Source organism: Nematolebias whitei, chromosome 7 (genome assembly GCF_014905685.2).
Source record: "Nematolebias whitei isolate Nwh7 chromosome 7, NemWhi1, whole genome shotgun sequence".
Taxonomy (NCBI): domain Eukaryota; kingdom Metazoa; phylum Chordata; class Actinopteri; order Cyprinodontiformes; family Rivulidae; genus Nematolebias; species Nematolebias whitei.
Genome location: NC_056504.1, coordinates 2,306,164 through 2,331,163, shown reverse-complemented (window position 1 = coordinate 2,331,163; position 25,000 = coordinate 2,306,164). Strand labels below are relative to the sequence as shown.

Below are 25,000 nucleotides of genomic sequence, written 5' to 3'. Positions count from 1 at the left end.
TACAAATTGGAATCTATCAGATAGATATGATTTAAATCATTTTAGAGCTGTTCCTGTAATCCCAACATCATATTTAAGCCTCTGTAGTAAAATATTGTGATCAACTGTATCAAATGCAGCACTGAGGTCTAACAGGACCAGTAGAGACACAAGTCCATTGTCTGAGGCCATGAGAATATCATTAGTGACTTTTACTAGTGCTGTTTCTGTGCTATGATGAGCTCTAAACCCTGACTGAAACTCTTCAAACAGATTATTTCTTTGTAGCACTAATAGCATAAAACTTTACGTCAAATAGCAGCATGAATATGAACATGAATCAGTCTGAGCAGATAAGCATGCATGAACACATCAACATGAAACAGATCAGCAGCAACATGAAACAGATCAGCAGCGACATGAAACAGATCAGCAACATGAAACAGATCAGCAGCAACATCAAACAGATCAGCAGCAAGATGATGTGATTTTTCACAGTGATTATTCTAGTTAGAGATTCATGAGTCTAACAGCCTCAGGGTAGAAGCTGTTCCTCAGTCTAGTGGTTCTACACTTAATGCTCCTCAACCTCCTTCCTGAGGGGAGCGGAGCAGAAAGTGTGTGTGCTGGGTGAGTGTGGTCCTTCATGATGCAGGTGGCCCTCTTCCTGCATCTGGAGGTGTAGATGTCTGAGATGGTGGGGAGACTGACTCCAGCATCTTCTGTGCAGCCTTCACCACTCTCTGCAAAGCTTTTCTTTCTGCAGCTGTGCAGCCTCCATGCCACACGTTGATGCTGGAGCACAGGATGCTCTCCACTGCACACCTGTAGAAGGAGGTGAGGACTGAGCTTCCAGACCAGCTCGCCTCAGCCGTCTGAGGAAGTAGAGTCTCTGATGAGCTTTCTTGATCAGGCTGATGGTGTTGTTGCTCCAGCTGAGGTTGTCGTTCAGGTGTACACCCAAGTACTTGTAGCTGGAGACCACTTCCACTGCAGATCCTCTTATGTTCAGGGGTGTGTAGGTGTTTGTTTCTTCTGAAGTTCACAATCATCTCCTTCATCTTCTTCACATTGATGTGAAGGTTATTCTCTCTCCACCAGCTCTCCAGGTGTTCCACCTCTTGCCTGTAGCTGGACTCATCATTGTTTGTGATGCATCCCACCACCGCTGTATCATCTGCAAACTTTACAATGTGACAGCCTGGATGGGTAGCTGCACAATCATACGTGAGCAGAGTAAACAGGAGGGGGCTCAACACACATCCCTGAGGAGAGCCAGTGCTGAGGGTTATGGTGGAGGAGGAGAAGTTGTGGATCCTCACTAACTGTGGTCTGTTTGTTAAGAAGTCTAGTACCCAGTTGCAGATGGAGGGGCTTAGTCCTAGTGTGGATAGTTTGTCCATCAGGGTTTGGGGGATCATGGTGTTGAAGGCAGATGTGAAGTCCACAAAGAGCATACGGACGTAAGAGTTTTTCTGCTCCAGGTGGTTGAGCGCAGTGTGGACCACAGATGGGGGGTGCGTTGTGCCCCCAGGGAGGGCGCACAATGACTGTGGAATCTTGCAGACAATGGGGGGAATGGGTGGGGGGTTTGTTTGTGCCTGAACACAAAATGGTGGATCACTGGTGGACCGTGACCTGTTTGGTGATTTCATTGGCCAGAATTTTTTTAACCTCTGTTCATACAGGTAGTGTCATTTAGTCACGAGGATCATCCCCCCTCCACCAAGAGCAACATGTATTGGGCAGCTATGTGAGTGCCCGGGTGTGATGAGGCTAAATGTTTTGGCGGCATGAAGCTTGTTAGCCCGTCAAAAAATTTAAAAATAAATCCATGAATTAGTCTTAGCATTGTTTAAGCTGTGAGGTTCAAAGCCTGTGAAACAATGGCAGCTTATAGTCCTGGAATTACTGTATCTTGATTTGAATAAAAGTTTGTGTTTAAATTTGTGAGATTCAGAGTTAATCTGAGAACATTTAAGGCTGCAGCCCAGTTGTTGTGGCTTTACCACGTAAATGTTGATAATAATCAACATTTAATTGTTCTTCATTAGATTAATGACCAGGTCACAAGTATTTATGAAGAAGCCCCACATGCCCCAGAAGTCTGGGTACCAAATGACCAAAGATGCAAAGGTATAGTTTGGTGGAAGACGTGAATCTACACCGTTTTGTTACACATTTTACTTGTTTTGAGTCAGACACGTGCCTGATTGTTCCCAAAGCGTGGACTCGATTGATTTGAAGTGTTTTTTTTCATGTTTTTGAAGTAAATGAGATGTTAACCAGGTTTTAAAGCCAACAAAGGTTTGTTTGGGTCTAACTCAAACTTATTTTTAAGGAAAAGGAGGCTCAGTCACAAATGTCTGCTGCTCCCTCAGCAGGAAGCAGTTATGTCTGAAACGATGCTTTATTTGAACTTTGAAACTTATGAACAAACATGTATGCAGAAATGTAAATGGTAATAAAAGCAGGTTTCTGGTGGCTCTTGAGCAACTGGACTCGTTTCTCCACATTAGAGCCTAAACGTTGAGTTGTGTAAGAGGAAATGAGTTCAGATGGCCCAGAATAACCTGTTGGTGCATTTATGTTGGAAACCCGCTGACGGGTCTGAGCTGCACTGGAATGCAGCAGGCCTCCATCTCATGCAGGCTCTGATCTGTTACTCTGTCAGCATGCATGTTTTTATTCAAGCAAGTTGCTGTGCTCACTCTGACTTGTATATTTGAATTGGAATCTTTAGGCACAAATGTTTGCAGCATAGTCGTGTGATGTGCTGCTTCAGAGCACCATCCAGTGACGGCTCGTCATGCCACTAGGTTTCTGTAGAGCCGTGTTGGAATGAGCATGTGTTCTGTGTGTCCGTCAGCCCTGAGTCAGTGGAAGCGAGCCCTGCAGTGCATGAAAAGAACTACAACAACCAGAGCTGCGGGAGTGCACAGAATCATGCCTATCAGGGACTACCGTATGCTGTGAGTTCACACAGATTACTTTCTAATCTGAGCATGTCGTATTGTATGATGGATTGTTTCATTTTTAATCAGATGACTGCATTTCTGAACATTTGAAACATTAATACCTACTCTTTTCTTTTGTTCCTGATCTTTTAAAATGTTTGATGTGTTTAAGTACTGCAGTAAAGTGCAGCAGGTGCATGTTTCCTGCTGTTAGTCTTCTGTGTTCAGACTGCGTTTGGGATTAACAGCTGTACTGTTTCACATTCCTGTGTTTTTGCCCTCATTTTCATTTGTCTCCATTTTCCGTTTCCCTTTTTGCCTGAACACCCTTTGTTTGAAGATGCAACAGTCTTCCGTTGTGTGTTGTCAGGATCACAACTATGGCGCACCCCCTCCCCCAACCCCACCTGCCTCTCCACTTTCCCAGACCATCATTCCCCACATGGATCTCAACGGCATGGTTCGTACCTCCCGATACCACGAACCGACGGAGGACAACTCGGCCGACAGCGACAGCTCCTCAGAGGAAGACGGAGCCGTACCCAGCTGGTGCCGCTGCAGCCCGGCCCCCGACAGCTTGCACGACGCATGTCAGTGCAGGTGAGAGATGGACCCCCCACCCCATCACCTGGATCCTGCACTCACAGAGTCAAGCAGGCATCAGTGTAACACTATTGCTCATTTCATTTTAAAATATCAACCTTTTAATTATTACTCAATTTGTTCCTGCAGTCTGAAAAGTATAAAGGTTGTTTTTAGTATTTACTACAATGGAATAAGGATAAGAACTACAAGAACTAGAAAGTTCCTGGAGGAACCTTGACGAGGACAGCCACGTTGCAACCGTGTAAAAATGTTCATTTGACAGTACCGTGCTGGGGTTCGCTCTCAGCTACCACCACATCAGACTTCAGCTCAATATCTCCAAGAATGTCCGACTTGGTCAGTTTTGAGTTTTCTCAGGTGGCTGTGGCAGCCATCTTGATCCAAAATGGCTCCAAACATTAATCAGTGTTTTGTTCAGAGACCTCTCCACTCAAGGTCACATGACATCACTGTAGCTATGTTTACATGTGCAAAATTCTTTGACCGGATTGAAATGTTTTCAGATTAAATAATCCAAATGTTGACATGGGCTCAATCTGTTCACGACGAGCGTTTACCTGCAGCTTTGTTCTGAACAGCAGTACTGACAGGTGCAGCGTGGTAAACTCTCCTTAAAAACACAGAAGAAGAAGAAGTTCTACTTCTAGGATGAACGTGCACAAACCTGAGCACCAAAATGGACCCGCGACAGGTTTTAATGACGGTGGAGACGTTGCTGCGCTCCCTGACTGAGCTGCAGGCGACACATCATTCTGAGCTCGTTCTAAGTTTCTAGTAGAAATGATGTCGCTCACCGAACAGTTCTGCTTCCCGACATGCTAACATTATTAGCATTAGCATTAGCCAGGCGGAAATGCGTGAGACAGACACGGGTCGCACATGTGCAGTCAGGTCACTTTTCCTCAATCTGAAAATTATGACTCGACTTAAACCACCCGTCTCATTCAGATTACAGATTTTTTTTCAGATCGAGCTAAATCAACAACAAAAAAAAAATCCGATATGACGCGTTTTTATTCTGAATGGCCGTTTAATCCCATTACTTATGTCCATGTGAACATAGCTTGTGTCAGAGGGTGTGAAGAGTGAAAAATAGCATCTTTGTAAATTACGTCACCATGGTAACTCGAAATGCCAATAAAAGTAAGAGCGCACATGACGGGGTCGAGCCGGTGGCTTTGATAGAATGTTTGTGTAACAGTTGTTACACTGATGTAACACGGGTTCAGCCTGGACCAGAAACTTATCACCGACAGTTGGCGTGAACCCAGTTCAACATGTCTGCCATATTGACCACATGGCTCTAACTCAATCATTGTACAAACACGGAGCCAACATTTGGTGTGGTAGTAGCTGAGCATCGCCCCAACACACTCCTGAGTGCTACCATCCAGTAAGGTCGCACACAACATCCTTTATAAGGTTTGACTTGGCTAATGCTTGGTCCCTTCTTGTTAAAGAAACTTGTCTTGAACTCTGGCATGAGAGGCGGGCGATATGCATTCCTAACAGAACACAGGTCTTTAAACATCAAGTGAAAACAAGAAGGCAGTCTATCAGCTCAGTTACAACCAGCGTTCAGGTGGTCGTTCACACATTAGGACAAACTGAGCAGGACTTTGTTCTGATCTAGTCCTTTCAGAGGAAACTTCTTGAATTGTTTCCACTTCTGATAGTTCCCCCATCACTGAGCAGATGGGGGGAAGTGGAAATACCCCAGTTCATTTGTGCTTGTTGTGAGCGTGACGGCTTAAAAAGTAAGTGAAGGTACAGACTTCCATTCTGGTGTGTGGCTACATGTAGGTGTAAGAAAACTTTCTTTTGACATTTGGGTTGCCACATCAAAATTTCATATGGCCACTGCCATACAGGAAATACCTCAGTATTTGAAGAAACTAGGCTTTCTAGTTTTTATGTTGCTTAAAAGTAAAGTTTCCTCAAATAATTAGGGTGGCCAAAGATGAATCTATGGTGGTCAAGGCCACCGTTGGCCACCCCCTGGCTCCGTCACTGCACGTGGTGGTGGATGAATGTCTGTCGGTCACTGTGCTGCCTCAGACAAGAGAAAACACAAACGTCCCTCTGATCTTCTCCACACTGTCACTTCAATATCTTGCACCAGAAACATTTAGGTTTACTTTGATTCTCTGTTCAGTTCCTGGCCAGAGAAACTTCATGATCATCTCCACAGCTACAAACTTTACAACCACTACGTTTTACAACAAAACTTTGTCTTGCTGCTTGTTTCTGTCCGCAGACTGCAGATTAAAAATCGCCTTTTGGCTAGCTCTGGCACAGAAATGCTTTTCAGTGCACAAAGTTCAAGCAGCAAGTGTTTTCTGACCTGCAGGCGTGTTTGTGTTGCAGAGAGCTGGACCGGAGGAAAGGGGCAGAACACAAACACAGAAAACCTGAAAATGTTTCAGGTGGGGCATTTAACACTTCATCTGAAGGAGGTTAGTGGTGGTTGTGTTCCTGACTTGCTGCTGCCTTTCTGTCCCAGCTGGAGAGAGCAGCGCCACAGAGAGTGGCGACGAAGAGGTGTCACCGTCCACCATCTCCTACACCGCCACCCAGCACACACCCACCAGCATAAAACTCACCGTCAACCGGGTCAAGAGCAGAAAATCCAAGAAGAGGAAGAAGAGCACAGAGAAGATTCGTGGGACACCGAAGGTGAAGAAAGTGAAGGTACGAGAAGTCACAGAAGTGAAGATAATCATGGCGTTGCTGTTTTGTTGTAGGTTAGTCACATGGAACAGTTTGTTGTTGCTCCTTCTTTCAGGCTTTTCGTGAGGGTTCAAGAAAATCCATGAGGATGAAGGTTAAACTAAAGTCTTTCCTCACTGATGTTTCTTTCTGTAAGACAAGCTGCCATCACAACATTTGCTTACTATCTGGGTGTAGAACTCCACGACAGAGGCCAGCGTGCTGGATGAAAACACAGCAGAGGGCTGGGAGAGCAGGATCCGCCAGTGGACAGACCAGTATGAGGAGGCTCAGGCTAACCAGTACAGCGCAGATATCCTGACCCTGCTCCAGCTCCATCGTTCTGCCTCTTCCACGGTCTCCAAGGTAGAGAGCGGCACCACGACTCCACCTTCTTCCACGCAGATCCACGCGCCACTTGACAGCATGGACACCATCAGCCGCACCGAGCTGGCCTGCAACAACACAGTCCTGGGCTCCCAGATGCAGGTCAGCTCCGAGCACCATCCTCGTTCACTAATCTTTACATGGCCTCACATCAACACAAGCACTTCCTGCTGCAAACGATGCAATATAAGAACATATAACGTCAGGCGGTTTAGGAAACCGTGACAAACTCAACAGTCGTAACAATGTCAAATGTAGAGGTTGAATATCGGCTAATGTAGCGTTCGTTCACACCAGTGGGACACAGAAAGAGTTCCCCCGTCACGTGACGAAGAGGGGGAACTGGAAACACCCTCTGCCTGTGCATGTTGTGAGCTTGATAACTTGAAACTGAGTGTGGTACCGACTTCCATTTGGTGTGGCTACATCTGTGTGTTTTGATGTGGTTTAGCTTACATCCTCCGTTCAGCTCCAGTCATCTTCAAAACTACACATTCAGAAGGATTTTCAACAAGCACAACATCCCAGTGCATTTCAAGCCCAACAGGATTCCGACAGAGGCTGCTCCACCCAAACACCAACAGAGTGGTGTGGTGTCCAGCGCAGCGAGGACTGTCCAGACCTCTACATTGGAGAAACTAGACATCTTCTCCACAGACGCATGGCTCAACACAGGAGAGCCACCTCCTCAGGACCACGCTCAGCTGTTCACCTACACCTGTTAAGGTCTGGTGTTGGGTGTCGAACCCAAGTGCAGGCCGAGGCATGAGGACTCAGGAATAGAAAAATAAACAAATAATTTATTGATCAAAATTAAAGTGCTGAACGGGGCAGCAAAAACTTACTTCTGAGTGAGGAGGAGGAAACCAGACCCAGGACACCTTGGAAGGCTTGGAGAGTGAATTTAGATAGGAGGGTAGATGTATGTAATGCTGGGACACCAAGAGTGAAAACACACAGACTAAATACTGACACTAATGACGTGAGAGGAGGGACACCTGCGGTGATTAGAATGAGGAGCAGCTGTGCAACATGAGGACGAGGAGGAAAACACAGACTCGTCTCAACACCTCAGGGAGAAGGGACACTCTTCTGAGGACCAGGATTTTCTCATTTTGGACTGAGAAGACAGATGGTTTGAGAGGGGTGAAGGAAGCAGTTTATGTAAAAAGAGAGAAAACATCTTTAAACAGAGGAGTAGGCCCGTCACGATAAACAATAAATCAATTAATCACAGGATGAATGAAAATTATCGACCTCATTTTCATTGATGGTCTTCATCGTTTCTTCGTGTCTCTCTCTTTCTACTGAAGACACTCGATGAGAAAAGACTCGACTCCGGCGCTCGTCACTGACCCCTCCCTTTCACTTTAAAATCTGTTTCAATCGTACAAATCATGTCATTAAAAGCAGCTAAGCTGAGAAGCTAAGCTACGAGCTAAAAGTCCGACCTCAGGAAAAAACCTCCATCTTGTCGAAGCTCCAAAATTCACGTTTGAAACTCGTGACTTTGTGTAAAAAGTTGTTTTTCTCTGCAAAAAGCAGCTGAGAACTTGTTTACTGATTTTTATTAAAAACTTGGTGTGACACATGCTATGCTAAAGAGCTCGAACCACACCGAGCATCCGCCATTTTGAGAACCGAAGAGAGACAGCCCATGTCACGTCAAGGGCCCTCCCTCACATTTTTCTTAAAGGAACACGCTGCTCGCTCCCTCACTATCCATCCTTCGATCGAAAGAAGGTTAAATAATTTAATCTGGACCAGTTTCTTTAAGGGAGAAACGTTTCATCTTCCATCCAGAAGACTTCATCAGTTTGTGGCTTTCCCACCAGATCTGTCTCATAAGTAGTGTTCATTGCTGTGTTTCAAGCCAACCTCCTGTTGGAATCTCAGAAGCTTTAACACATGCAAAAGGACCCATCCGCCCAAAACAATCAATCATCATGTGTAACAATCAAATGTTTTAGGCCAGAAGGCTGACTTGCTACTCACAGAAACCACCTGAGGACACCAAAGCCAAAATGGTTCAGAAAAAGGTTTGTAGGCTCAATCATCCAGGTAGATAACAAAAGAAGGTTAAATTATTTCATCTAGACCAGTTTCTTTAAAGGAGAAACGTTTCGTCTTCCATCTGGAAGACTTCATCAATCACAGCAACGAAGGCTACTTATGAGACAGATCTGGTTGGCAGGCAACAGACTGATGAAGTCTTCTGGATGGAAGACGAAACGTTTCTCCTTTAAAGAAACTGGTCTAGATGAAATGATTTTACCTTCTTTTGTTATCTACCTGGATGAATGAGCTCACAAACCTCCCCCCCCCCCCATCCTTCAGTTCAAACGGTCTTATACTGCCATCAGTGGGCAAAAAAGGTACTACACACAAAAATTAACCAACATTTCTTCTTAAATTTGACAATAATTACTAATTATTGTCAAATTTCAAACAATATTATTGTTTGCCGCAATAATTTCTGAGGCAATCGCCCAGCAAAATTTGTTGTGACAGGCCTACAGAGGAGGAGTTCTCAGATGTCAACTTTCAAAAACATACTGCAGCTTTAGGACCGATACCCAGTCAGTTTCACTCCAATCAAGATCTTCATTCATGGGACCAGAGTGGCCCATTTGTGAGTCAGACTAAAACCCCCAGTATACTGCCCTGTACGTACGTACGCAGAGGTACGAGCGTACCCCCCAGGGCACGTCCGTACAAAGCTCAAATTTTTACGACCACATACGCGTACGTGGTGTCGCACAATAAACTGCTCGGCGAGGGACTGTTTTGTATGCGACACTAATGTATTAAATTCCCCTTCTTCATCCTGATCTGGCCTTTTCTTTAGTTTTTTTGCCAAGAGGCAGTGATCTCTTCCTCCTCCGTTGATGCCATGACTGAAATGGTGAGAAATGAAGGAATTTGTCACGAGCGAATTAAACTCAGGTCCAGCGTGGCTGCGGGAGGGTCTGAAGATTTCCTGGTGGGCTGGTCTGATGTGTGGGCTGCAGGACCAGCTAAAATCTTTTTATTAACAACATATAAACACAGAACACTGCTGAGGCTGCCAGCGTTCGTCCCCCCCACCTGTCAATCAATCCAGTAGGTGTGTCAGCAAATGACCAATCGGCGACATCAATTTGTCCCGAAGGTAAACGCCCCTTGTCTGTGAAGCTGCTCTGCAGCTGCTCGGGGTGGACGCTGGAGTATGAAGACTGAACCCTCTGCGTACAGTACACGCGCACGTACGCATGAACGGACGTACGCGTGAGTATACTGGGGGCTTAACTCAAACCCCACACTCACTGAACTTTGGACTGAGAAAGCTCCTCACATGAGAAGTGAATAGCGATAGACAAAGCTTTTCCTTAGCTTACACATATCCCAAGAGAAATTTGATAAGTCGGCCTGAAAGAAAAGCTTTACAGAGAGTGGTGAAGGCTGCACAGAAGATGTTGGAGTCAGTCTCCCCACCTTCACAAGCTATGTACATAGGGTCCCAGTTACATCCAACAAAAACACAAATTGTAAAGAAAAACATTAGTAAGATCCAAGTCCATCCATTTTCTTTACTCGCTTCTTCCATTTTGGGTCACGGGGGTCACCGGTGCCCATGTCCAGCAATCACTGTGCGAGGGGTGGGGGACACCCTGGACAGATCGCAAGTCCATCACACGGCAAGAGCCAAGTCATGAACTAAGAATATATTACATTCACTAAACTAAGATTACACTAAACACTAATAGTACAAAAACAATGCACCAAAACATCAGCAGCACGAACATGAGTCTGTGTGAGCAGATGAGGACCAATGAACACAGCAACATGAAATTATCAGCATCATGGATAGTCAGCAGCACACATCAACAACCAAGAGGCATCACAGTGATTATCCTGGTTAGAGATTCATGAGTCTAACAGCCTCAGGGTAGAAGCTGTTCCTCAGTCTAGTGGTTCTACACTTAATGCTCCTCAACCTCCTTCCTGAGGGGAGTGGGACAAAGTGTGTGTGCTGGGTGAGTGAGGTCCTTCATGATGCAGGTGGCCCTCTTCCTGCATCTGGAGGTGTAGATGTCTGTGATGGTGGGGAGACTGACTCCAACATCTTCTGTGCAGCCTTCACCACTCTCTGCAAAGCTTTTCTTTCTGCAGCTGTGCAGCCTCCATGCCACACGTTGATGCTGGAGCACAGGATGCTCTCCACTGCACACCTGTAGAAGGAGGTGAGGACTGAGCTTCCAGACCAGCTCGCCTCAGCCGCCTGAGGAAGTAGAGTCCCTGATGATCTTTCTTGATCAGGCTGGTGGTGTTGTTGCTCCAGCTGAGGTTGTTGTTCATGTGTACACCCAAGTACTTGTAGCTGGAGACCACTTCCACCGCAGATCCTCTTATGTTCAGGGGGGTGTAGGTGTGTTTGTTCCTTCTGAAGTCCACAACCATCTCTTTTGTCTTCTTCGCCTTGATTTGAAGGTTGTTCTTCTTGCACCAGCTGTCCAGGTGTTCCACCTCCTGCATGTAGCTGGACTCATCTTGGATACAATGTGACAGCTTGGATGGGTAGGTGCACAGTCATACGTGAGCAGAGTGAACAGGAGGGGGCTCAACACACAGCCCTGTGGGGAGCCTGTGCTGAGGGTTATGGTGGAGGAACTGGGGATGACTCCCTGCTATCACCTCGCCAAACTTAAGCCCAAAGTGTGTAAAACTGAAGTGTTTAGCTGTGGAGGCCATGTTGAAATGAATTTCCTCCAATCGGTAATCAGATGTAGACGTACGCTCCATGAATACTTGAGGGTCGTCTGCTTAAAGCTAATCAGTGGTTTTTGTCCTTCATCTTGTATAAAATACTTTCCTTTGTGTGTTTTCAATTGGAACAAAGCTCCAGCTGGGACGAGTAACTCGAGTCCAAAAACACAGGAAGATCCTGCGAGCAGCCAGAAACTTGGAACCAGACACCCTGATCATTGAATACCGGGGGAAAGTTATGCTCAGACAGCAGTTTGAAGTCAACGGACACTTTTTCAAAAAGTAAGGTGTCACAGTTTAACTCAACTGCTAAACAACTTAATTAGCCTGATCAGGTTTTATAAAGCAGACTCACCTGTTTTTTATATCTGTTAACCCTTGTGTTCCCAGACCGTATCCGTTTGTGCTCTTCTACTCCAAGTTTAACAACGTAGAGATATGTGTCGATGCCAGGACGCTTGGAAACGATGCCCGCTTCATCAGGAGATCCTGCACGCCCAACGCTGAGGTCAGACTTGGAGCAACGCCAGCCTGTTTCAGCTCAAGCTCCAAATCATTTCATGCCTTATATTCCACTGATGTGTGCAGGTTCGACACATGATCGCTGAGGGCATGATCCATCTGTGCATCTATGCAATCAGTCAGATTACAAAAGACTCTGAGGTCACGATTGGATTTGATTATGAGTTCAACAACTGGTGAGTCCTGCTTCTCACTGGACTGGTCTGCATTGCCTTCTGTAACTCCGCCTTCTCCTTGTTCTCTCCCAACAATTCATCAGTAATTATAAAGTGGACTGCGCCTGTCATAAGGGCAACCAGAACTGCCCTGTGCAGAAACACAACCTGAGTCCCAGGGAGAGCTTGCTGAGTCCCCCCACCCTGGCCCTCCCCTCCCCTCCTGTAGGAGCTGAGACCCGACGGAGAAAAGCTCAGAGGAAGGAGCTGGAAAGTTGTCAGCTCAGCAGCAGCAGCAGCCATGAGCAGCAGCAGGGCAGCAGTGACGCGGAGGTTTGAGTCTCAAGATTGTCCCAATATCTTGATGGTAGCACCAAGACTTTTGACAACAAACGCCTCTGACTCTCTACCTGCCACTGTTTAGGAGAAAACGCAGGACGGCATTAAAGTGGAGGAAGGAGAGGAAGGAGATGTAGAAGAAAATGGGATCAACATCTCCAATAAAAGAGTAAGAAACAAATGTGTTTTTTAAAAGAGGCTGGTGTGCACACACGCTATCAGTTTATTTAGTGTGAACATACAAGCCTGTAAAGGCCACCTGGTCCAGAAAAACACTCATCTCCAGACCTCCAAACTAGGGGTGCAGGAAAAAATCCATTTTTTAAAGAAACTACATTCTTAGTCCTGGCGATTCTGAATCGATTCTAAAGGCCCATAAATCAATTTTAAAATGCGTTTAAGTTTTATTTTTTTAGGCTCTTACTCCCGAGGGTGCAGCATATCCCATTATGTGTCCACTCGGCCGCTGTAGAATTGAGCCGTGCAGGCCACCGTACAGCAGCTAGTTATCCAGCTCCCTTTATCTGAATGGAGCCTGCCAGTATGGAGGAGGAGACAGCGTGATTCAACTCGCTGCTTCAGCTTTAAACATCATTTCAGATCCTACAATGTTCTGGGGAAGACAGAGATTAACAAGAACACAGCTGTTTGCAAGAAGTGTAAAATAAAATTGCAGTACATTATTTTGGAAATACGACAAAATTCATGTTAGATGAAAGTGAAGCAGCGACCAGCAAGATTTTCCTCCATCTCCTGCTGCATCACAAAGGATTCATGATGAGACAGCTCAGTGAAGGTGACGGGTTCAGCTTTATTTTAATACGATGGATCCAACGTACGTTATTCCTTCATGTAGATTTTTAGTGATAAAGTTGCGCCTCAACTCCACCATGAAACAAAAATGAAGTGGGAGAAGCTCTGGTTAGGGATGCACCGATCCACATTTTTTACTTCCGATCCAGTCAATCCCGATACCTAAATCTGGATATCGGCCAATACCGTTCCGATATCATCATCCTTATTTTATTCATTAAACCTTTATTTCTACTGGTTAATCCCAATGAGCCTCTGGGACTCATTTACAAGAGACACCTGAATTTTTAACAATAGTGATGACAACAGTCATAAAAGATGCGTAAAAATTCAATTATTTTTTAAACAAGTTAAAATACAATGGCAACCGTCATTGATTTTATACAAGGCTGTAATAATCTGCTCTCAAGTACAATTTGTACAAATAATGCATGCATGTCCAAAAAGGCACCTTGAGCTAAGTTTTATTAATGTTGGATAAGTTTTAAAGTTAGAATTATATTCTGCTAACACAAAACATGTTCGTTTTTATTCCTAGTTTTAAAGTGGATATTAAAGTTATTAATTTAAGTGATTGTTTAAAGTTATTTTATATATTTTCTTTAAATAAGGGGCAGATATTATAAGCCTGAAGACTTTGGGTCGGGCTCTCCAATCAATGTCTTCAAACATCTGCTAAGTTCATGTCATAAACCAACAGACATGTTCCTGTTTTTACTATCTTACATCACTTTATAATGTAGCTGTTTGTTTCTTCTCTTTAATATATATCATTTTCTTGTAATTTTCAAATCATGTTTTTTATGATTGTCTACTGTTGTTCTGATAAATATCTCCTGGAGGGTAAACTATATCTTGGCTGCAAGTATCAAGCTGAGAAATCCTGTTTTCTACAACTGATAGTGGTTGGTCATTAATGATGAAGTTTATAAACTTCTCTGTAAACATTTGAGCTCCGTGGTTTCAGCGACGTCTTCTTCTTGTTCAATCTGAAGCAGGCAGCCTGGTCTCGGTCAGCTCCGTTCAGTCTGTCCCTCCTCAGAGACGAGCAGACTGAACGGAGCTGACCGAGACCAGGCTGCCTTCTTTGGACTGAACGAGAAGAACACAACGCTGAAGCCCCGGAGCTCAAATGGCCAACCTAAAACTAACTTTACTGCGGTTTCATGTGGCGCTATGTTTGATTATGTTCCTTGTATTGTAGGTCGCGACGGCGCTTCCTCCTCGGTACAGCGGCTCTGCAGACAGTGCACGTTGCTGTCTTGTGTTTCTAGTGTAAAATACTTACCACACAGCGGACATGTTTACATGAAAAGTTTGTTAGCTGTTAGCCACAGTGCTGCTCAGTCCTCATGTATTTATTCATGTTTTCATTTCATTTATTTATTTCTGTAGCGCTTTACACAACCACGGTGATGGTGACCAAAGCACTTAACAAAAACAATAATTAAAATGACAACAAGTTAAAAGCAAGAAAAACACGACAAAATAACAAAAAGAGAACCAGAAACGTCAAAACATATTTAAGCACTAAAAGCCTGTTGGAATAAAAAAGTCTTAAGCTTCGATTTAAAAGGGCCCAGTTCAGTAATCTGACGTAGATCAAGTGGGAGTTTATTCCAGAGTCGAGGTGCGGCTGCAGAAAAGCCACGGTCCCCCAGAGTTTATATTCTGTGCTGGGAACAGAGAGCAGGAGCTGTCGGACCTCAGAGACCTGGAGCTGAACAACTCTGTTCTATAAGGAGCAGCGAGGTCATTCAGAGCTTTGAAAACAAATGATAAAAGTTTAAATCTATTCTAAAACGGACAGGAAGCCAATGTAGTGAGAGTACAACAGGTGTGACGTGGTCCCGTCCAGGAGCGGCTGCTGCGTTTTGAACCAGCTGGAGGCGGCTCAGAGATGACTGAGGTGCACGACACACACAGTTACAATAATCGAGCCGAGAACTGATGAAAGAATGAACAGCTTCTCAAGTCGCAATGGTTTAAAAAGGGTTTGACCTTTTTAAAAGGCGTAAATAAAAAAACAGGTCAGTTGTACAGGTCTGTCATGGTGAAGAGAGAGCTGAGTCAAAAGGCGAAGCTCTCAATTTACCGATCGATCTACGTTCCTACCCTCATCTATGGTCACGAGCTTTGGGTTGTGACCGAAAGAACGAGATCTCGGATACAAGCGGCCGAAATGAGTTTTCTCCGCAGGGTGTCTGGGCTCTCCCTTAGAGACAGGGTGAGAAGCTCGATCATCCGGGAGGGACTCAGAGTAGAGCCGCTGCTTCTCCACGTCGAGAGGAGCCAGTTGAGGTGGCTCGGGCATCTGGTTAGGATGCCTCCTGGACGCCTCCCTGGTGAGGTGTTCCGGACACGTCCCACTGGAAGGAGGCCCAGAGGAAGACCCAGGACACGCTGGAGGGACTATGTTTGTCGGCTGGCCTGGGAACGCCTCGGGATTCCCCCAGAAGAGCTGGACCAAGTGGCTGGGGAGAGGGAAGTCTGGGCCTCCCTACTTAGGCTGCTACCCCCACGACCCGACCCCGGATAAGCGGAAGAAAATGGATGGATGGATGGATGGATGGATGGATGGATGGATGGATGGATAAATGGATAAATGGATAAATGGATAAATGGATAAATAAAAAAATCCAGACCGGACAACAGAGGTGATATGTTTGTCAAAGTGTAAAGCCTTATCAAAGGTCACCCCAAGGTTATTCACACTGTCACTGAAGTTAATCTTCAAATTTCACAGGTCAGCTGCATCTTTGTCACCAAATAAAATCCATTCTGTTTTACAGTCATTTAAAAACAGGAAGTTCTTGTTTAGCCAGTGTTTGCAGAGATGCAATCAAAGAGAAAAAGCATTGAGTTACTGGATCCTGGCCTTAATGAGAAATGGATTTGCAAATCAAAGTTGTAGCTGCTGCAAACTATGGAATGGATTTCCTGAATGTGAGGCGGGTCTTATTACTCTGGGTTCATGAGACACGCCTCCGTTCAGGAAATCCAGTCCATAGTTTGAAGCCAACATGCAGCATGGATCAGAAATATCTGCAGGTTGGATCGGGAAAATCCGATACGTAAATTATGCTGGTATTGGAAACCGATACTGGATCGGATCAGCCCCGTCCCTAGCTCTGATGCTACCAGCTGCAGCTCAGAGGTAACCGTGTTCTCATACTGTACTAAAACTTATAGACAAGTTATAAAACAAACAATGTAATTTGTCTTTTTAACAGGCTGAAGCCAGGAGACACATCTGGAGTAGGAACATGCGATATGGCATAAAATTCATATCACGATATGTATTGTGAAGGGTGGCGATAACGACATATGTCGCAATATGTTTTTGTATAAAACTTTATAGGAATTTTTAAAAAAGCGTAGGGTGTCCTTTTGCCTTCATATATTTTGAATTAAGAAAATTCCACTACTAGGTCCAGAGAGTTTTAAAATAATAAACAAATCAAGTATTAGGCTTCTTGCTTGTAGTGCAAAACAGAGCAAAATATATCAAATGTAGTTTTAGCCATATGTTTTAAACAAAAGAATATGTTGTTAACTCTTAACAGTTTCCAGTCTTAATAAATGAAGAGCAACAGAGCAGCAACTGAAACACTTCACCTCCAAACCTCTAGTGGGCGCCTCCTGCTTTAATGGAGAGTTGACACAAAATGAGTCTGTGGCTCTGACCAGAGGGTCTCTCAGTAAAATCACACAACACAGAGTTCTTTCACAGATCAGAGAGCAGGTTTCTCTAAAGATGACCAACGCTTACTTTAACTTTCGATGGGAAAAACAACAACTGTCGATGGAACTCAGCGTTTTGCGCATGCGTCAGAATACGGCTACACTACGGCAAGCCGGACGTAGTTAGCTTGTAGCTTCACTACTTAGCTCTCGAAGAAAAGACTTTAACGCCACTTACAAACAGTTTTCAACAAAAAAAAGTAACGATTAAATCTGACAACTCTGATTTTACTTCAGACACAGCGTTACTGCAGTTAGCCGGTAGAAGACAGATCTCTATTGTAGGATAAATTTCTATCGGTTCTACCGTGTACCGTATATATCGTGCATTCCTACTCTGGAGCCACTTCTAAATGAGACAGTTTATGATTTATAAATTATTACAGTTCACAAGTTTTAGTGCAGGTTTTTAAACTTAGTTAAAGATTTACTAAATATGAATCAATATGGTTAAGACTGAAGTCTGTATGTTTCATATTAGGTTAAGTTTTGAAAATATAACAAATGTTAGAGCAATATGGTTAAAATAACTGAAGTCTGTATTTTATGTTAAAGGTTGATGTACTGTGTCTGGTAGATGAAGTCTGTTTACTTTGATATTTATATATTTTGAATTATTTGTCTGTGATGGACTGGAGACCTGTCCAGGTGTCCCCACCTCTCACACAGGGATGGCTGATATGGGAACCAGTGATACCAGTGACTCGAAAAGGAAGAAGTGGGTAAAGATGATGGATGGATTATTTGTTCATAGATTTTTTTTTTTTTTTTTAATCCAAGCAAAAGCTAATACTGGTAATTTAAGTTACAGAATTTTATGCACTCCTATATTTTTTCCTATTTTTGGTATAAATATAAAATGAATTAAAAATATTTGATACAGTAAGGAACTAAAATGATTGTTTTAAATAAATGTTGTATTTGTTTACATTGTTGTTTATTCTTTTCAGCTTGTCAGTTACACAATAGAAACAAAATTTATGACCATTTCAATAGAAAAATCGTTTCTGAATCGAAAAATTGATTTGGAATCGAATCGTGACAGAAAAAAATCAGAATCGAATCAGATCGCCAGTCACTGAGAGATTCACACCCCTAATACAAACATTCACATCGGAGTGCCGCGTGTTTAAAGTTACAAACTGGTATTGAGGGATGACATGTTGCTGGAGAAGTTGGGAGAAAGGTGGAAAGGATGCCATCACACTACATTTATCTGAGTAACTGTAAAATGCATTTCTCAGGTCCCTAAGCGGTGGCAGCCATCTTGAATCAGTTGTAGATGTCAATGCAATGAGACAGAACCAAATCCTGTCATGACAGACTTTTGCTTCTGCTTCAGACTCCAGGCAGCCTGGACAGGAGGAGGAGAGCTGGAGGAGCTGAACTCAAGGATGAAGCTGAGGAAGCTTCTGGAAACCCAGCAGAGACCCTCTCTGTACCTGGGGTGGGGGTCAGCACACGGCGAGCCTCCTATTTCATGGTCAGACGCAGTCCTTGTTTTGGTGGAACCAGTAGCTTTGGTGTCTTCCTGTTTGTTCATCTGTCGTACGTTGTTGAACAGGAGGCGCCACCTGTTGGAGAAAAGTTCCCATCATCCACTCTGTCTGCCTTGGCTGCTCCCCCTAAACCTGTGAGACCTACAAAGCCCCGGTCCAAGAGTCGGATATCTCGCTACAGGTCCAGCTCGTCCCAGCGTGCACGGCGGCAGCGCCAGGCTCTTGCCCAGCAGGCGGCAGCAGCAGCTGCTGCAGCAGCGATGGCAGCAGCTCAGGCATCGGCTGAACAGGGGGCTGCTCAGACTGACGAGGGATCTCAGGGTCCATACGGTTCAGAACATGGAGACTGCAGCTTGGGTGGAGGGGGACATTTCCTGGACGGAGACAGTCAGGGCCCAAACAGCATGCACAGAGGAAGCCTGCGCTTCCCCAAGACGAAGAAGGTTCAGCCTGTCCGCTCCTCTGCATGTTCACAAACGTGCGCTTCGTACGTGCTCACTGACACAATGTCCTTCTTCTTTCAGTACTTGGTGACGGAGTGGCTGAACGATAAAACCCCTGGGGGGGAGAAGCTGCCCCAGGAGCTTCCTGTAGAGCGCCCACTACGAATAACTACTGACCCCACAGTGCTGGCCACCACCCTCAACATGCTTCCAGGTCTATCTCACCCCTCACTCATCTGTACAGCCCCCAGACACTACGTCCGCTTCGGCTCACCCTTTAACCCTGAGAGACACAGGCCCCGCCCACTCCGCATGGACGGCACCTACGGCTGCTACAAAAAGGTGACGGAATCACAAAAACACATTAACTTCATCAATTTGTTCCCATCGAGGGACATTTGTGTGTCCTTGCACTGTGGATCAAACGGTTGTCTGACACTCGTTCAGCCGACTGCTCATTTACAGACCCTGCTTCGGTTTTTAATTCTGAATAGATACAAGGCGTGCACTTTTCATACCAAGTGATGCAGCGATAGCCATTTGGATCAAACCTACTGTGGTGCTTCAAAGTTTGTGAACTCTTTATGATTGTCTATATTCTGCATCAATCTGACCTAAAACATCTTCAGATTTCACACAAGTCCTAAAAGGAGATGAAGAGAACCAGTTACACAAACGAGACAAAATATTAAACGTGGTCAATTCAAAAAGTGTTCAATACAAAAACAACTGGACTTTATTTGTAACAGAAGACGTTTCTCTCCTCATCCGAGGATCATCTTCTATTCAAAGAGCAAAGAGTGAGAGGTTCAGGTTATAAGGCTGAGTGAGATAAGACACACACACATGTAGATTGACAGTTCACACCTCAACACCTTAACAGTAGGTCTTTGTTCCTCTAATTCACAGATGAGGCCCCTCTGTTCCCATCAAGTGTGAAAACTGGCTGGGGATCAGTTTTAAAGTTGCATTATATGTTTTTGAAAGTGGAAATCTGAGGCCTCCTCCTCTGTTAAGAGACGGCTTTTCTCTTTTTACATAAATTGCTTCCTTCGCCCCCCCCCCCCAACCATCTGTGTTCTCGGTCCAAAATGTGCACGTTTTGGTCCTCAACAGAGTGTCCCTTCTCTGTGAGGTGGAGGTGAACAGCTGAGTCTTGTCCTGAGGAGGTGGATCGAAATATAAACAATTCTAAAGAGTTCAGAAACTTTTTTTTTTTTAAATGAATAAACTTTATACTTTTAACTTTGAAGCTCCACTGTATGTGTGAGGTCACACTGTTCCACACCGAGTGTTGGAAATGAATCTCCTATAATCCGCTGCAGTCTGGGGCCCATGCTGGCAACGAGTCGCATAAAGAAACGACTCGCAGTTTGTTTGTTTCTCCACCATTATCCAAGGAGGGCGCCCCGCCCTGTCAACAGACCTGAGTACTCCGTCAGCCCCCACGCAGCTCCGCTGCTTCAGGACGTGGAGCAGAGAATGTAGAAGCTCAGCTCAGACCTACATGGCGCTACGCCAGTGCTTCTCAGTTATTTTCTGGTATGCCCCCCCCAGAAAGAAGTAAACATTTTGGACCATTTGATACTGAAAAATACAATTAAATGTAATCAATAAATAACAATAAATTCAAATTGATCAGCAACATTTTAATTCAGTAATGTTCTATAAAACACTTTGGCCTACAAAACTAAATAGAATAAAACATCCATCCATCCATTTTCTTTACCCGTTTATTCCATTTTGGGTCACGGGGGTCGCTGATGCCCATGTCCAGCAATCACTGTGCGAGGGGCGGGGGACACCCTGGACGGGTCTCCAGTCCATCACAGGGACACATAGAGACAAACAACCATTCACTCTCTCACTCACACCTAGGGACAATTTAGAGTTACCAATCAGCCTAACATGCATGTTTTTGGTCTGTGGGAGGAAACTGGAGAAAACCCACGCATGCACGGAGAGAACATGCAAACTCCACCCAGAAAGGCCCCTGGACCGGGGTTTGAACCAGGGACCTGCTCGCTGAGAGGCAGCAGCTCTACCAGTTGCGCCACCGTGCTGCCCTAGAATAAAACAATTTATGCTAATTTTATTTTTATTTTTAATCAAAATGAGGACGTCAGGATCAGTGAGCACACTCATCGATAAAACAAAAAAAAAATTGTCAGCATGAAAGAAGAAAGGAGCAGGTAACCCTCTCGCTTTGAGTTGACTCTTCGTCACCTGCTGTGGGTGACGAGCGTCCAGAGCGTCAAAAACAGCTTCACTGAGGAGGAGAATTTATTTTGTTAGCAAAGAATCGAGTTCTAACATTTATTAAACATTACTTCTGTAAATTGTGCTTTGACAAACTCATCGATAAAACTAAACACAAAAGAGGAAAGAGGGGGCAGGTGTCGCTCTCGCTTGTGTTTACTCTTTGTTGCATGTGACGTCCAGAGCATCATAAAACCAGCAGCGGAGGACGGAGGAGGTGTCGGTCGGAGTTTATTCATCGTGTCAGCAGCAGAGGAGAGACACGGCTCATGCACGGCTCCAAAACCACAAGGCGGCCATATTTGTTCATAACTTTATTATTAGGAACGCACGCGACAAAATGAGAATGGTAAAAATACTCCCTGTGGCAAAAACAGCATGTTTTCTAGGGTCACATGCGCCCCCCCGGCATTGCCCCGGGCCCCCTGGCATTGCCCCGGGCCCCCCGGGGCGGCGCGCCCCACCATTTGAGAAGGACTGCGCTACGCTAACGGGCTAGCTACAAACTTTTATGCTCTTTTTCATTTTATTGACAAATTTCAGTCACTTGATATATTTTAATGTAGGTGTAGAATGAAAACCATGCAGTTTGTTGTTGCAGAAACTTTAGAGACACAGGGTTTCTTCCTGTTACATAAACATTTCTGGCGTTTACCGTGAGCTTGTTGGTAACGTGGCTGTTTTGACACGCCTGTCCAAGGCAGACGTGTCATGGAGTCGTGTCTGTACATACGTATGGAAACTTTCTCTTGTCCCGCCCGTAACTTCAGATCCGCTCAAAATATTTTAACAAAACTTCAAGCACTTCTGTATCACCACCAGACGGACTGTCGTATACACTTTGCATCCTAGCTCCAAGGTCAAGGTCATAAATCAAGGTCAACAGTCGAACAGGGTTTTTGTTTGTGCAGTCCATGTCCACAGACCTCCACCTGGACAGGTGCATAACGTGTCGTGTGCTGTGCTCTCGCTCTTCACGCAGAGATGGATCAAACAGGTGGAGGACGAGAGCTGCTCGGCCAGCATGGAGGACGGCACGGAGTCTACCTCATCCCAGCAGAGCACCAGCAGCCGGTCCACCCCCAACCCCCTCTGCAGTGGTACGTGCACGTAAAAGTTGAAGAGAACACATCACAGCTGCCTAAATAAACGAGTTAACGAGGCTCTGTCTAGTTGTTCATCTACATTTCCTGTTTGTCACATCAGAGGTCAGTGCTCCGTTTAAAAAGCGCCACCACAAGTACCTGACGGAGACCACACCAGCACCTTTGGACCACCTGCTCCGCCCCCTGTCACCGATCACACCGCCGCTCGCTGAGGACTCCCTTCACCTGCTGCTCCACACCCCTCATGGCCTCCTGCTGCCCAACGGCTTGGCCTACTCACGGGTGCCCTCGCTGCCCCCCAGCAGCTGCAACATGCCACTTGAGTTTGAAGTAAGGGCACGGCTGTGACGACCATCGTGTGAGGGAACTCCGTTATTTCCTCTTGCAGCGCGTCCGTCCACGTGTAGAGCAGTGCTCGCTCAGAGGAAACCGCTTGAGTTTGGATCATTTTGAGTGACCTAGTGTTGACCTAACAGCTGTTTTTGATTTATTTATAGATTAGTTACTGATTATTCTAAATGACTTGTTTTCCTTCAAAATTCAGATTTTAATTTGTTTTCATTATAATGGTCATCTTTGGCATTCACAGTTGGACACTAGTTCAACTGAGAAGAAAGTCTTGAAAAATGAAAGAACAAGTTTAAATTCATCAAAAGGAGTTTGGACTCCAGATGTTGACGTGAACAAATGACCATAACTGTGGACCTTGATGATCCGGACTCGGTGCTCGTCCTGCGGCTGCTCATAGGAGACCAGTGTTAATGTTAACTACGTGGACAGCATGTCCAGACGTCTTTCAGACAATGTCCTTTGTTTCTGTGTGTAGAACATCTCGTCTCCTGAGGCGTCTCCTGTGCACCGGCAGGAGTCCATCTCTCCAGAGGTGTGTCCACACTTTACACCTGGTCCAGATGTTCCTGACGTGCTTCTTGAGCCTGGTTTGTCTCTTTGTCGTCCTCAGGCTGATTTTGACAACTCCAGGCCTCAGTTCATGGACCTGTCCCTCCCCTCCAGCATGGAGAGTCCTGTGGCTGTCGCCTCAGAGGAATTTTCTCTTCCTGCGGTGGTTTCAGGCCACGACTCCCAAGGCCAGTCATCTGTGGGGGGGTCAGGTCCAGCTTCAGACTCACAGAACAGAGAGCAGGCCTTCAGGACAGAGTTCAACCTCATATACACCTGCTCCCCCCTCAACGCCAACCTTGGGAATCCTGCAGGCACTGACTGGCGCCCCCCACAGGTGGATGGAGGGTTTTCTCCAGCAGACTCCTTCCACTGCTCCAACCAGGGCCCTGTTGGAGACCTCGGCTCTGTGTCCCCTTTTGCAGAGCCTCATTATGGAGCAGGCTACATAGACTGCAGCACCCCCCCACACACCAACAACCCTCCTCAGAAAAAAAAGGCAAGTTGTTGACGTCGTCACGCTGAAGCGATTGGCCTGTAGGAGCATCTGAAGCTTTTTAAACTTGTTCTTCTCAACGAGACGGACACGTTTAGAAAGTGAAGCTCTTCTCTCCACTGTGTGTCCAAAGAATTGTTTGTGCAGCTTTGATCCTCTTCCCCCCCCCTCAGTGCTCCTTGACACTGTTTGCCAAGTCTCTCTCCCACTCTTGTTCCACGGCAGAGGGCGAGCCAGCGCAGCGTTAGTCTGCTCACAGGAAATCTAGCTGTAAGAAGTGAAAACCTCACCGTACACAATATGGTGAATATACTCCCTACAAACATATCTAGAAGTGTGCATGTCAGTATTGTTCCTTTGCATCTGCATTCAACACCCACCCCATGCTCGGTGACAGCTTTGTGCCCCACCCCCACCCCCCACCCCACCAGGCATTCGTTGTTATGACCCGCTTGTTTCCAGGGGACTCATTTCAGTGTCCAGAGGTCCATTCATTGCCTCGAACCCACTGGGTCACGACTTCTTGTGATCCTGTCGGAACACAGCTGATGGCTCAAACCTGGGATTCACACCCCCTCTGTCAAACTGGGTGGTGGGGGGGGGGTAACAGACAGACGAGGGTTACCATTCCTTTAAGGACTGCTTGTCACCCGCCACTTTCATGTCATTTTAGTCGAGCCTTGAAATGAATCCATCCTTTGACCTATGTGTCGTGACTCTCAGCTACTACCACACCCAGTCTTAATCTTAATATGTATAAAACCTGACATATGCCCATATTTGGGTTCTGTAAGGCTGACGGCCATCTTGAATCAGATTGCCTCCTAAAGAATTGTAGACGTACATCTAATCATTTCTTTCTGAGTATTTGATTACAATCTGTCCAGTGGTTCATGAGGTATTTTACTAACAGAAGGACACGTGTAAAAGATTTTTACCCATGAGCCTTTGAGTGGCAGGCAGTCTGGGTCCTCTTTTACTGTTGACTGTTTGAGTGGCAGATTGTTTAGAAGTTTTGGTCGGAACAGCTGATTTTGGTTTATACAGCGTGCCCCGCCCACCTGCACTTCTGAGCTGACGTGTCCGAGCGAGTTTTATTTTACTGTTATTTACAAATTGATCATATTTCTAACCTTTGAAAAATAATTTAAAGAACTCTCTTGTGCGTGTATGAGCTCAGTTCAGACAGGTGTTTGTTAAAGGTGTTTGTTAAAGGTGTTCGTTAAAGGTGTTCGTTAAAGGTGTTTGTTACAGGTGTTTGTTACAGGTGTTTGTTACAGGTGTTTGTTACAGGTGTTTGTTACAGGTGTTTGTTACAGGTGTTTGTTAAAGGTGTTTGT

The 25,000-nt window shown here is 45.3% G+C and overlaps 1 protein-coding gene across 1 annotated transcript in view; it reads left to right on the top strand.

Annotated features, from left to right (window-relative positions):
• setd5 (SET domain containing 5) overlaps positions 1-25,000 on the top strand; it is a 113,933-nt gene that overhangs the window by 61,865 nt on the left and 27,068 nt on the right. Inside the window, exons 3-21 of the mRNA XM_037678536.1 lie at positions 2,849-2,951; positions 3,277-3,536; positions 5,910-5,968; positions 6,046-6,233; positions 6,328-6,366; positions 6,450-6,740; positions 11,518-11,666; positions 11,775-11,892; positions 11,973-12,082; positions 12,166-12,394; positions 12,486-12,569; positions 18,300-18,440; positions 18,522-18,899; positions 18,981-19,241; positions 22,141-22,258; positions 22,365-22,594; positions 23,091-23,147; positions 23,226-23,663; positions 23,886-23,963. Of these exons, the coding sequence (XP_037534464.1) occupies positions 2,849-2,951; positions 3,277-3,536; positions 5,910-5,968; positions 6,046-6,233; positions 6,328-6,366; positions 6,450-6,740; positions 11,518-11,666; positions 11,775-11,892; positions 11,973-12,082; positions 12,166-12,394; positions 12,486-12,569; positions 18,300-18,440; positions 18,522-18,899; positions 18,981-19,241; positions 22,141-22,258; positions 22,365-22,594; positions 23,091-23,147; positions 23,226-23,663; positions 23,886-23,963 (3,331 nt within the window). The remainder of the gene's footprint in view (positions 1-2,848; positions 2,952-3,276; positions 3,537-5,909; positions 5,969-6,045; positions 6,234-6,327; positions 6,367-6,449; positions 6,741-11,517; positions 11,667-11,774; positions 11,893-11,972; positions 12,083-12,165; positions 12,395-12,485; positions 12,570-18,299; positions 18,441-18,521; positions 18,900-18,980; positions 19,242-22,140; positions 22,259-22,364; positions 22,595-23,090; positions 23,148-23,225; positions 23,664-23,885; positions 23,964-25,000) is intronic.